This window comes from Oppia nitens, unplaced genomic scaffold, assembly GCF_028296485.1.
Source record: "Oppia nitens isolate AA-2021 unplaced genomic scaffold, nextdenovo-longstitch-racon4-pilon3 scaffold4_pilon_pilon_pilon, whole genome shotgun sequence".
NCBI classification, from domain to species: Eukaryota; Metazoa; Arthropoda; class Arachnida; order Sarcoptiformes; family Oppiidae; genus Oppia; species Oppia nitens.
Genome location: NW_026533232.1, coordinates 603,713 through 618,108, shown reverse-complemented (window position 1 = coordinate 618,108; position 14,396 = coordinate 603,713). Strand labels below are relative to the sequence as shown.

Genomic DNA, 14,396 nt, shown 5'->3' with positions numbered 1-14,396 from the left:
TTGTCTAACCGGCAAAACAGTAAATGTCGTCAAATGTTTTGCCGGTTAGTCAACAAAAATATAGAGAATTTTGTAAGCATTACTAAAAAAAATTTCTAATAATTTATTCAACAAAAAAAAAGTTTTTATTAAATACCCTTTTTTGGTTATATAATATTATTTTTATTAAACAATATTATATAACATATCTATTGACGAAATGCAATGACATAATAATAATAATTATTATTATTATTTAAAACACAAATAATGTATTAATAATTACAACTAAATAACTGTATATAAATATTTTGATATTTGTTACAATACTTGTAATAAGTTTGCAATATATTGCACTCATATATATTCAAACACATTATTATTGAACATATAAATAATTTATACTTTAAATGATTTGTATTTTTGATTGTAATCAATAATACTATTATATAATCAGTTATTTTCCGACATATGTTTAGTTAAGTTATTGTTTAATAAAAACATTGATTAATAAAATTATTATCATATTTACAAACAGTAAGTGATTTACAATAAGAAATAGTGTATCACTTGTTGTGAGACAACAACCAACCGATCTATTAATTAATTAATTGTATTATTATTTCATTTGTTTCAATAGCCATCACAACAACAACTATAGTATAACTTGTGAAGTGATGGACACAAACAATAAAAAGTCATACATAATGGTTCATACATTCAGTTGAACTAAATTTTGACAAAACATTTAATTGTTATATATCTGTAAGTATTTTATACCACAAGAACTATCACAAAATATTTACAGTTAAAAACTGTTTGACATCACAACCGGTCTATTAATTGATTGTCTTATCATTTCATTGTTTATATAGCGATCACAACAAGAGATGGTTAACAATAATAAGTCATCATTTGATCGCTTTGGCGATGATTTGGCAGAACTTATACTAAGATATCAATCACTTGAAGATCAGTTACGTTTAGAGTGTGTATCCAAACAGTTCCAGTCGTGTGGTATTCAACACAGGACTCACATAATAGTCACTTACGATATTAAAATGAAACTGAAAATTGAGAGAAAATTTTTGACTAAAAAATACTTAAACACCAAAAACTGGTCGTCGCTGATGAAGAAGTGTCCAAATGTTCGTTCAGTTGATATCCTGTCGACAGGTATACGACAAAAACATTTCATACGAGCCATACATCTGTTTCGTAGACATTGGCCACAACTGCGACAAATTGATTGCAATATATTTGAAATGTCCAAAAAAGATATCAAATTCATGTGCAAAATGTTTCCCAAAATGATAACACAATTATTTTTCTGCGAAATCAATCAAATAAATCTAATTAAACCGTTTATCTCATCGATGACTAATCTTCAGAGACTATGGATCAACAAAATAGACGACATCTTTATCGGTGATCAGCTGATGGTCAAAGATTTACGTCAACTCAGCTGTAATTGTTCTGATACTATGTTGACTCATTTCAAGACATTCATCGACGGTAACAGTGGTCTAACAAGTATTAAATTGCTTAGCAATTCTACGGATACCTCGACTACTATTGTCGATGTCCTGTCACTTATCGGGCGATTACAAGGATTGCAACGCTTGGAGTTAGCATTTATATCAACTGTTAACTACTCGATAGTCAAGCCATTGATTTCAATTGCCAACAGTTGTCGGCGACTAAAAGTTTTAAAATTACATCTAAGAGTGGATTCATTGGCCGCTTATATAGAGACATACAGTGCCATCAAACACATGAAACAATTGAAACGATTGGATTTAAATATCTATTATACCAACAATGATAATAATGATGTTGTTATTGATCCGACAGTCTATGCATCCCTACAACCGGTCAACTGTTGGCCACAATTGACACATTTGACACTTCGGTTATCACATATTAATTGCCAATTCTTTACTGGTCTACACCGAAATCTACCGAAACTTCAAAATCTATACATTTCTCAATTGTCAGATGTATTTGACAGCATATATATGTCATATCTGTCTGAACTCAAATCACTGATGAGATTATCAGTTGTCACTAAAAATGATTTCTCTATCAATCAGTCGGATGTCCGCCAAATGGTCAACGTTTGCCGCAAATTGAATAAATTGTTTATATATTTAAATAATGAAAAAGTTGTTGACTTGAGTTACGATGAAAAAACAATACATTTATTGAGAGGATAACAACTAAACTAATTATATGACAAATTCAATAGATTTTAGTCTTTTAAGTTATAATTAATAACTAAATTGTTATACAAATCACTTATATTTTTATATAGCATATTACTATTTATTTCTTATTTTTTTTATTAATAATTACATTTTTTAAATAACTTGTTAATAAATATCTAATAATTATTAAGTTTATTTTAATAATTATAATTATATTTATATAATTACCGGTAATTATCTTATTTATTTAATTTAAATAAAATTTTTTAACTTAAACTATGATGTTATAAAATTATTTATTAAAATGAAATGTATTTTATGTAATTTTAGATTTTATATGATTTAAAAATAGTTATATATTTGTATATTATATGTTATATTATATTTTATATTTTATATCTTAGGTTTTTAGTAAATAAATGCCTGCCCTGGCAATGCCAAAATAGATGCCATAAATGCCTGGCATTTTGGGAATCTATTTTAATTGCTAAAAAGTTACTGTATTTATACAAATAACGTAATTTAGTTTTTTTATCGTGTAAATTAAATATATAATTAATGGACTTAATTCTACTTAGATTACAGTATAATTATAGGTATACCAAACAAATATAGAAATAAAACAATGTTTTTTTAATTAATTAATGATATATAATTAAAATAATAGGTATCACCACCTGAAAATAGATGCCCAGGGCATGGCAGAGGCAGGGCGGGCATTTGACAAAATTGGCATCTATTGTTTATGCCTGCCATTTTTAAAACCCCTGATTCATAACACATATAATACTACAGTTTCCAATTCCTAACTTATGAATCATAAGTAATATAATACAGTAATATTTAAATAAAACATTTATTTTACAGACATTTGTTTCGTTAAGACAATAATTGTAAGTTATTTTTCACAACAAAAAAACTTTTTTTTTAAATAAGAAAAAACTTATTTAATAATTAAATTATTTTATCATTTGTTTTAAAACATTCATCACTACAACAACAACAATGAATGGACAAGAAATAGATAAAAACATTAATAAGTCATCATTTGATCGGTTCGGCGATGATTTGGCTGAAGTTATACTAACATATCTATCACTTGAAGATCAGTTGTGTTTAGAGTGTGTATCCAAACAGTTCCAGTCGTCGGGTATTCAATGCCGGACTCGCATAGAAATCACAGACGATATAGAATTTCAATTGAAAATTGAGAGAAAATTTTTGTCCAAAAAGTACATGAATTATAAAAACTGGTCGTCACTGATGAAGAAGTGTCCAAATGTTCGTACCGTTGATATCCTGTCGACAGGAATACGACAAAAACATTTCATACGAGCCATACATCGGTTTCGTACACTTTGGCCACAATTGCGACAAATTGATTGCAATATTTATAAAATGTCCAAAAAAGACATCAAATTCATATGCAAAATGTTTCCCAAAATGATAACTGAATTATTTTATTTTGATAAATATTATAATGAAAGCACAATAATTAAATCATACATTTCAGTGATGACTAATCTTCAGAGTATATGGCTCTCCGAAATAGACGACATCTTTATAGACAACCAATTAATGGTCAAAGGATTACGTGAATTCTATTGTCATTTTTCAGACAATATGGTTAACCCTTTCAAGACATTCATCGATGGTAACAGTGATCTCGCATTTCTTCAATTGATTTTCAATTCTACAGATACTGCCACCACTGTGGTCCCTGTGCTGTCACTAATCGGGAGATTACAAGGACTGCAACGATTGGAGTTTGAATTTTTTATCTCAACTGTTAACTACTCGATAGCCCAGTCATTGATAACAATTGCCAACAATTGTCGGCGACTAAAGGTTTTTAAATTAAATCTAAGAGTCAATTCATTGGACGCTTATATGAAGACATACAGTGCTGTCAAACATATGAAAGGATTGAAACAATTGGATTTAAAAATCAATTATACAAACAATGATAATAATAATGATTTTATTATTGATCCGAGAGTCTATACATCGCTACAACCGGTCAACTGTTGGCCACAATTGACTCATTTGACACTCAAGTTATCACATATTAATTGTCAATTCTTTATTGATTTAAACCGAAATCTACCGAAACTTCAAAATCTATACATTTCTCAATTGTCAGATGTATTTAACAGCATTTATATGTCATATCTGTCTGAACTCAAATCACTGACGAAATTATCAGTTGTATCTAATAATGATGTGTCGATCAGTCAGTCGGATGTCCGCCAAATGGTCAAAGTTTGCCGCAAATTGAATATTTTTTTTATATATTTAAATAATAAAAATGCCGATAACTTGATATACGATGAAAAAACAATACATTCATTGAGAGGATAACAACTTAACTAATTATATGACAAATTCAATTGATTTTAATCTTTTAAGTAATAATTAATACCTAAATTGTTAAACAAATTACTTATATTTTTATATAACTTATTACTATTTAATTCTTATTTTTTTATTAATAATTACATTATTTAAATAACTTGTTAATAAATCTCTCCAATAATTATTAAGTTATTTATTATTATAAACATTTACAAGTATTTTATTTTTGATAAAAGTTTAATAACTTTTAGTAACTAAAATAACTTATCATAATATTATTAAAACTTTTTTTTGTAGTCATATTTGCTGACTAAATGCAATGACATAATACTATTAATAATATAATTTGTTTTAAACACAAACAATGTGATTTTAATTATTACCTTAATATAAAAGCTTATTATTAATTTAGTTTATATTTTATTAATTAAAAAAAATTGTAATAAAAACTTATTATTAATCATTAAAAAAAACTTTATTTAATTTATTTCATAATAATAGAAATAATTTGTTTGGTTTCTATGGAAATATTGTAAACATTAAATAAAGCATTGAATTTAAATTTGAAAACAAAATATATTGCAAAACATAAACTGATTGTATGTTTGTATGTATCGTACGGTTTGATTGATTCAGTCATCCATTCATTGATTGATTGACACATTTAGTTGAAATAAATTTTGAAAAAAAAAACATTTCAATGATATATCTGTAAGTAGTTTACACCACAAGAACTATCACTAAATATTTACACTTAAAAACTGTTTGACATCACAACCGATCGGTCTATTAATTGATTGTCTTATCATTTCATTGTTTAATAGCCATCACAACACAAATGATGGCACAAATGACAATAATAAGTCATCATTTGATCGGTTTGGCGATGATTTGGCTGAACTTATACTAACATATCTATCACTTGAAGATCAGTTGCGTTTAGAGTGTGTCTCCAAACAGTTCCAGTCGTGTGGTATTCATCTACGGACTCATCTAATAATATCTAATAACTTAAAGCAACGATTTTGTAGTAAAAGTAGTGTTTTGGGCAAAGAATGTTTTGACAGTAAAAACTGGTCGTCGCTGATGAAGAAGTGTCCAAATGTTCAGATCGTTAATATCCAGTCGACAGGAAAACAAAAAAAACACTTCATAATAGCCATACATCTGTTTCGTAAACTTTGGCCACAACTGCGACAAATTGATTGCAATAATTACGAAATGATTGACAAAGACATGAAATTTATGTTCAAAATGTTTCCCAAAATGATAACAGAATTATTTTTCTGTCATATTAATCAAATAGTTCTTCCTTTACCATCCATTTCGTTGATGACTAATCTTAAGAGACTATGGATAGGGAAAATAGATGTCTTGTTTATTGAAGATCAACTGATGGTCAAAGATTTACGTTTTCTTAGTTGTCATTTTTCTCAAAATATGATCACTCATCTTAACATATTCATCGATGGTAACAGTAATCTCAAAAATCTTAAACTGTTTATCAATTCTACGGCTACCGCGACTACTGTTTTCGCTGTGCTGTCACTTATCGGTCAGCGATTACAAGGACTGCAACAATTGGAATTAATATTCCTCACAACTGTTAACTACTCGATAGCCCAGTCATTGATTACAATTGCCAACAGTTGTCGGCGACTAAAGCTTTTGAGATTATATATAAATTTGGATTCATTGGCAACTTATAAGGAGACATATAGTGCTGTCAAACACATGAAACAATTGAAACGATTAGATTTAAGTATATTTTATGTCAATAATAATAACAATTCAATTGATCCACTAATCTATTCATCGCTACAACCGGTCAACTGTTGGCCACAATTGACTCATTTGACACTTCGGTTATCACATATTAATTGCCAATTCTTTACTGATTTTAACCGAAATCTACCGAAACTTCAATATCTATACATTTCTCAATTGACGGATATATTTGACAGCATATCTATGTCATACATATCAAGACTCGTTTCGCTGACGAGATTATCAGTTGTTACCGAAAATGAGGTAACGATCAGTCAGTCGGATGTCCAGCAAATGATCAATGTTTGCCGCAAATTGAAAAAATTGAAAATTAATGTTAAAGATAGAGATATTTTCAATTGTAATGAAAGTTCAATTCATTCAATGAGAAATATAAACATTATTTAAAATATATATATATTTCATAGACAGGTATTAAGTACTTTATTATTATTATTATTTGTTTGTTTGAAGTTCTGAATGATAGTAATTACGATTGTGATCAGTATTTTATTAAAAAGTATAACAACTATCCAATAGATACCTTTTTTTGTATTATATAAAACTTGTATAAAATAAAACTACTAATATGTTTAGAAATTATTTATTTTTTAAAAAAAATAACTATTGTTCCAATTGATTAAATTTAATAATAAATATTTGTTTAAATATATTATCATTAGTATTAATAGCTATCATTGATTTATAGCATTGGAAATATAAATTGTTCTGAATTGTATAATAATAAAATTGTTATCAACAATATAATAAATTATATAAATAAATATACTGTATTGTCCAATATATTCAATTTAATATTAATAGCATGGTAAATATAAATTTTATATTTAATTATATATAGCTTATTATATTTTAATAAATAATATAAATAACATAATAATACAGTATTATAAAGTATTAAAATATTTTTATATATATAACTGCATAATAATTAGTGTTTACTACTATAACACCCGTTTACAAATAATCTATCAAATATTTCAATGATATTAATGGTATACTAAATAATTATCTTATAATCCTATATATATATAATTCTCTAATCTAATCTAATCTGTAGTCTAATAAAAATATAATTTAAAAAATTTTATTTTTCAACAATAATTGTTTTAATGTAAAACATATATTTTACTGTTTTAATGTAAAACATATATTTTACTGTTTTAATTGACTATATTTAGTCATAAATATTTGTCTAAATATATTATTGTTATCATTGAAATCATCTATAGATAACAATTGACTTATTGAAATATTTTCAACTAAATCATTGTTAATATATTGTTGTTTATCATTGATAATATCAGTACATTCAGGTCTATCATAATATGATGTGCAAATCATTGATAGTATTAATTTTGATATATTATGAATATATACCTTTAGATTAGTATTACCATACAATTTATTCATTAACCTATAAATTAAATAATTTAAAAAAACAAATTAATATTAAAATATTATTAATAATTATTTTTTAAAAATAAATTTAATAATAATTACTGCATATCATTATTACTGTTGACATCAAATAAGTCCAATAGTATACAACCCAAACTATAGACATCACTTTTCTCATTATACGCCACTCTATCGATACCATTATATTCTCTAACTTCTTGTGCCATATATTTATCTGTTCCGACATTTTTGGTGTGAAGTTCTGATTCAGAGCCCATACGGTTGTGATCAGTGGCCAAACCAAAGTCACACAGTTTAAGGAAACGATTATCTAATGGCTTATCATTGATGAGTATATTTGCCGGTTTGAGATCGCGATGAATAACCGGTGGTTGTCTTGTATGCAGATATTCAACGCATTCACACATCTCTAGCATTATATGACTCGTTATGTAATACTCGATACAATCCATTGGTTCACTGGTTTTTCGTTGAAATGTTTTTGCTTTCAATTCAATCAAATCTTTCAGACTATTTGATAATAACTCCATTTGAATGTAAAGTATTTTCGATTCAATCCATGTATCATAAAATTTAACCACAAATTTTGACTGAAGTTTCTGTAATTGTTTGACTTCTTCTAGAATATGTATTTTTTGACTTTCATCTGAAAAATAGTTTTTTTTTATAAATAAATAAATAAATATTTATTATTATAACTATAAAAATATATATAATTAATAAAATAAGTAAATTATTAGTTTTATTTACTTGTAATAATAATGTCTTTAATGGCAAATATTTTTTCATTTTTATTATCCAAACATTTATAAACTCTACCGAAACCTCCCGTACCTAACAGTTCTATTAATTTAAAATTATTTTGAAAATAATTTAATTTATTAGTCGATTGATATAAATATTTATCAATATCTACGGTTACTTTTGTTATATTATAATCGTCGGCAAACAAATCAATAAAACATTTTTGTTGACATTTTTCTAATGTAAAATTATTATTATTATTATTATTATTATCGTAAATAATTTTATAATAAGTATTATCAAGTTTTTTAACATACGGACCGCACATATCGATAATCACTGAATCGATACTTAATATTAATGTTGGTTTTCTATAATAACTATCGTCTAGTTTTCCGCATTGATATATTAGACCGTTATTTGTTAGAAAATAAGTTAACGACAATTTTTTATATATTATACTATATATAACTAAATTAATATCTATTAATTCATCAATTAATTTTGGTTTATCCAGGATATAATTATCATTGATGTGACCTAATTGATAATCGTTATTATAACCCCAACTGTAAACGAGTCCATCCGATGTTATGGCAAATGAACAACAATCGAAACAATTGATAAATTTTATTAAAGTATTATTAGTTTCGGTAAATATAATACGTGTGGGACTATCAATACAATCCAAAGTTTGTTGTTGTTGTTGTTGTTGTCCGCAACCCGACTGTCCTCTATTGTTATGACCCCAGCCGTAGACAGTGCCCGCACTGCTCAGTGCCAGTGAATGATATGAACCACATTTGATATCAATAATACATTTATCGCTTAGGTATGTAATAATAGCCGGTTTATTATTATCATTACTGATGGTATGTCTACCCAATTGTTTGCATTCATTTGAACCAAAACTATAGATTTGTTGGTCAAATGTTATACACAATGCAAACCGATCGCCATTAATAAATTTTTGGACATTTTTCGCACATAATTCAGGTATAATTTCAGGTTTATTGACAATCAGATTGTGACCCAAACCAAGTTTACCGTAAGTATTATTACCAAATGTATAGACTAGATCATCATTTGTAACAAACCATACACTATTGAATTTATAATGAAAAAATTTAATTTTTAATTTTAAATTTTCCGATATCTTAGTAGACATTGGAAATTTGTTTAAAAAATCTATTGATGACATTTTGGTTTTTAAAAAAAAAATTAAATATTAGTTAATAACAATAAATTAATATTAATAAACAGTTACTATAATTAAATAACTAAACTAACAAAATACTGTATAATTTCTTAAACTGATTTATATATAATAAAATATAACTACAGTGTAATATAAATTATTTTTTTTAATAGAATTATTAACCATGGTTATTAATAATAATTTATTATTTTTACTGTTATCTATGATTTAACGATATTATTTTTATTATAATATTTATGAACATTTATTGTAAAACTGAATAAATCTCGATTTTATTTTATCTCTATTACAATAAAATAATTTTATTTCATAATTTTTATAAAATACTATATTTTTTCACATAAATGCTTATTTACTTCATGTAAAGTATTTAATAAAAGAAAATAATTTTGACAAAATAATTAATTAATTTCTAATAAAAATATTTATATAGAAAATGAAAATATTTTTAATTATTTCTATCCTATTAAATGTATTTTTTCTAAATATATAATTGCTATGGTTATAAATTAATGTTTTATATGTTAATAAATTAATAAAAATGTAATTATTATTATTTTTATTTAAAATTATTAAATAGTTTTAACAATACTAAAAATAATTATTTTTATTATAATGTTTTATAATATAAAATAAAATATAATCAAAATTTAGCAATACTAGATTTGATTATATTTTATTATTATTATTGTATTTATTAGTAATGGTTTTAAATTTTATTTTATAGCTAATACAATTTAATACATTTTGTATATATAGTAGTAGTTATTAAAATAATGAGTACATAAATAAAATCAATTTTAATTTAAACAACTCAAAAAAATAATAATTTATTAATAAATAAACAATAATTTGTAATTAATTTTTTTTTGTTGGTATAACTATATACTGTACATATTGTCATAAAACATTAAATATACTGATAATAATTATTATTATATTAAAAAAAAATCTATATTAAATAATATATTATATGAAATATTAATATCTAAAAAATAATAATAAATTATTTTTCTTTAAATAAGATATATTAATATATCTTTATATAAAATTTAATAATATTTATGAAACATATTTATCTTTAAGACAAACATTTATTTGATTGTATTGGTTAATAGGTTAGGTCGTCGTTAACTACTAATCAATGATAATCACTAACTAATAATATTGTTTGAAATTTTACTCTATTTCTGGCTTATAATTACAATTACAAACAGTTTTTTTTAAACCTTTATAAAAATTATAAATATATAATAATATTTTTTTTAAAAAAATAATAAGTTGTACGCTAATGAAGGTAACCGAAAATGAGTTGACGATCAGTTAGTCCAGCAAATGATCAATGTTTGCCGCAAATTAAAAAAATTGATAATTAATTTTAAAGATAGAGATATTTTCAATTGCAATGAAAGTTCAATTCATTCAATGAGAAATATAATCATTATTTTAAATATATATATATATTTCATAGACAGGTATTATTATCTAATAAACTATTTTCTATAAACTTTTTGAAACTTGAAATTTTTATACTGAAATATTTTGTAGCTTATATTATATTTGAATTTAAAAATTAAAAAAACTACAAATATTAGTAATATTTTTATAACATTTATTTGCATATTCTGTTAAATTTTTAATTTAATTTATTATCTATTGGTTGATTCAATACTTTGAAGTTTAAACTGTAAGTGATTTGAAAGATTAGTTAAAAACTGTTTTTTATATCATAATGGGTTTAATATATAATTTATAATACATTTATATTATCTGATATATTAACTTATTTTTGATAAAAGTTTAATAATTTTTAGTAACTAAAACAACTTATCATAATATTATTAAATTTTTTTGTGGTCATATTTGTTAATGAAATGCAATGACATAATAATAATATTATTTTTTTAAACACAAATAATATGATTTTAATTATTACCTTAATATAAACGGTTATTATTATTATTATTATTATTATTATTAATTTAGTTAATATTTTATTAATTAAATTAAAAACTTTATTTTCTTTATTTCATAGAAATACAGTAATTTGTTTGTTTCTATGGAAACATTGTAAACAATAAATAAAACATTGAATTTGAAAACATAAATACATTGCAAAACATAAACTAATTGTATGTTTGTATGTATCGTACGGTTTGATTGATTCAGTTATTCATTGATTGATTGAAACAATTAGTTGAACTAAATTTTGAAATAAAACATTTCAATGATATATCTGTAAGTAGTTTACACCACAATAACTATAACTAAATATTTACACTTAAAAACTGTTTGACATCACAACCGATCGGTCTATTAATTGATTGTCTTATCATTTCATTGTTTAATAGCAATCACAACACAAATGATGGACACAAACGATAATAAGTCATCTTTTGATCGGTTCGGCGATGATTTGACGGCATTTATACTAAGATATCTATCACTTGAAGATCAGTTGTGTTTAGAGTGTGTATCCAAACAGTTCCAGTCGTGTGGTATTCATCTACGGACTCATCTAATAATATCTAATAACTTAAAGAAACGATTTTGTAGTAAAAGTAGTGTTTCGGGCAAAGAATGTTTCGACAATAAAAACTGGTCGTCACTGATGAAGAAGTGTCCAAATGTTCAGATCTTTGATATCCAGTCGACAGGAAATCAACAAAAACACTTCATAAGAGCCATACATCTGTTTCGTGAACTTTGGCCACAACTGCGACAAATTGATTGCAATAATTTCAAAATGCTTGACAAAGACATGAAATTTATGTGCAAAATGTTTCCCAAAATGATTAGACAATTATTTTTATATGAAATTAATGATACAATTAGACCCTGTATTTCATTGATGACTAATCTTCAAAGTCTACGGATATGGAAAATACAAGACTTGTTTATTGGCGATCAACTGATGGTCAAAGGTTTACTCAGTCAACTCAGTTGTCATTTTTCTGACAATATGGTGACTCCACTGAAGACATTCATCGATGGTAACAGTAATCTCAAAAGTCTTCAGCTGTTTGTCAATTCTACGGATACCGCGAATACTGTTGTCTCTGTGTTGTCACTTATCGGCCGGCGATTACAAGGACTGCAACAATTGGAGTTAGCCTTCGTCTCAACTGTTGACTACTCGATAGCCCAGCCATTGATGACAATTGCCAACAGTTGTCGGCGACTAAAGGTTTTTAAATTCTATATAACTGTGGATTCATTGGCTACTTATATGGAGACATACATTGCCGTCAAACATATGAAACAATTGAAACGATTGTATTTAAGCATATATTATGTCAACCGTAATAATAGCAACGAAACGATTAATCCATTACTTTATAAATCGTTACAACCGATTAACTGTTGGCCACAATTAAGTCAATTGATACTTCGGTTATCTTATATTGATTGTCAATTTTTTACCGATTTGGGCCGAAACCTACCGAAACTTCAATGTCTATACATTTCACACCTAACAGATATATTTGACAGCATATCTATGTCATACATATCAAGACTTAAATCACTGACGAGATTATCAGTTGTATCTAATATTGATGTGTCGATCAGTCAGTTGGATGTCCACCAAATGGCCAATGTTTGCCGTAAATTGAAATTTATTAAAATTAATGTTAAAAATATAGAGAGATTTTATGGCAATGAAAGTTCAATTCATTCAATGAGAAATTAAAACAAAAACTATTAAATAATAAAATGATAAACAAAACAATAATTTGTTATATTTAAAAAAAATTATATTATTAATGCTAAAAGATTTATGTATAAAAAAACTTTATTATTATTATTTAAAAATAAATTTTTCTGATACTACTATTTTTTTTATACAAATATAATTTTTCAATAATAGTATTATACAGTATTTATAGAAATATTTTTTTTAATAAAAAATTTATTTGTATTTTTATTGCATTGAATTAAAAAAAACACATAAATATCTGTATAAATAGTTCCCAAAATTTAAAAAAAAACATTCGTAACTTTTTAAACAAAATATAATATTTTGAAATTTGTTGCATATATGTGACGAAATGCAATGACATAATAATAATAATGTTATTTTTATTAATACAAATAATGTGTTTATAATATTATATAATATTATTTGATTTTTATTACAAACATTTGCAACAAAACATTTTGAATTTATTGCACACTAAATATAATATACAATTACAGTATATTTCAACACATTATTATTGAAACAACAAATTACATAATGACAGCATATCTATGTCATACCTATCGAGACTTAAATCACTGACAAGACTAGCAGTTATCACAAAAAATGAGATATCCGTCAGTCAGTGGGATATCCGCCAAATGGTCAATGTTTGCCGAAAATTGAAATTTATTAAAATTAATGTTAAAAATAGACAGATATTTTATGGCAATGAAAGTTCAATTCATTCAATGAGAAATGAAAACTAAAAATAATTAAATGATAAACAAAACAAAAATTTATGTCATATTAAAAAAAAATTATATTAATGTCAAAAGATTTATGTATAAAAAAACTTTATTATTATTATTATTATTTTAAAATCTTATTTTAAAAAATAAAATAAAATAGTAGTTTTCATCAAAAATAATAAAATTAATATAATGTATAATAATTATCAAAAAAAAAATTAAAACATTCATAACTTTTTAAACCAAAATAC

General features: G+C 24.7%; 3 protein-coding genes across 3 annotated transcripts; 2 read left to right on the top strand and 1 right to left on the bottom strand.

Moving 5' to 3' along the window:
- Positions 1–689: 689 nt before the first annotated feature.
- On the top strand, positions 690–2,263 carry LOC128959929 (uncharacterized). The gene is made up of 2 exons (XM_054305965.1): positions 690–744; positions 855–2,263. Exon 2 carries the CDS (start codon positions 870–872, stop codon positions 2,193–2,195), a length of 1,326 nt encoding a protein of 441 aa, XP_054161940.1. The 5' UTR covers positions 690–744; positions 855–869; the 3' UTR covers positions 2,196–2,263.
- A 5,565-nt stretch (positions 2,264–7,828) lies between these two features.
- LOC128959734 (probable serine/threonine-protein kinase zyg-1) lies at positions 7,829–10,075 on the bottom strand. The gene is made up of 3 exons (XM_054305739.1): positions 10,071–10,075; positions 9,162–9,598; positions 7,829–8,397 (listed from the first exon to the last, which is right to left on the bottom strand). Exons 1-3 carry the CDS (start codon positions 10,073–10,075, stop codon positions 7,829–7,831), a joined length of 1,011 nt encoding a protein of 336 aa, XP_054161714.1.
- Positions 10,076–11,817: 1,742 nt separating this feature from the next.
- LOC128959733 (uncharacterized) lies at positions 11,818–13,405 on the top strand. Its single transcript, XM_054305738.1, has 2 exons — positions 11,818–11,952; positions 12,066–13,405. Exon 2 carries the CDS (start codon positions 12,080–12,082, stop codon positions 13,403–13,405), a length of 1,326 nt encoding a protein of 441 aa, XP_054161713.1. The 5' UTR covers positions 11,818–11,952; positions 12,066–12,079.
- Positions 13,406–14,396: the final 991 nt, after the last annotated feature.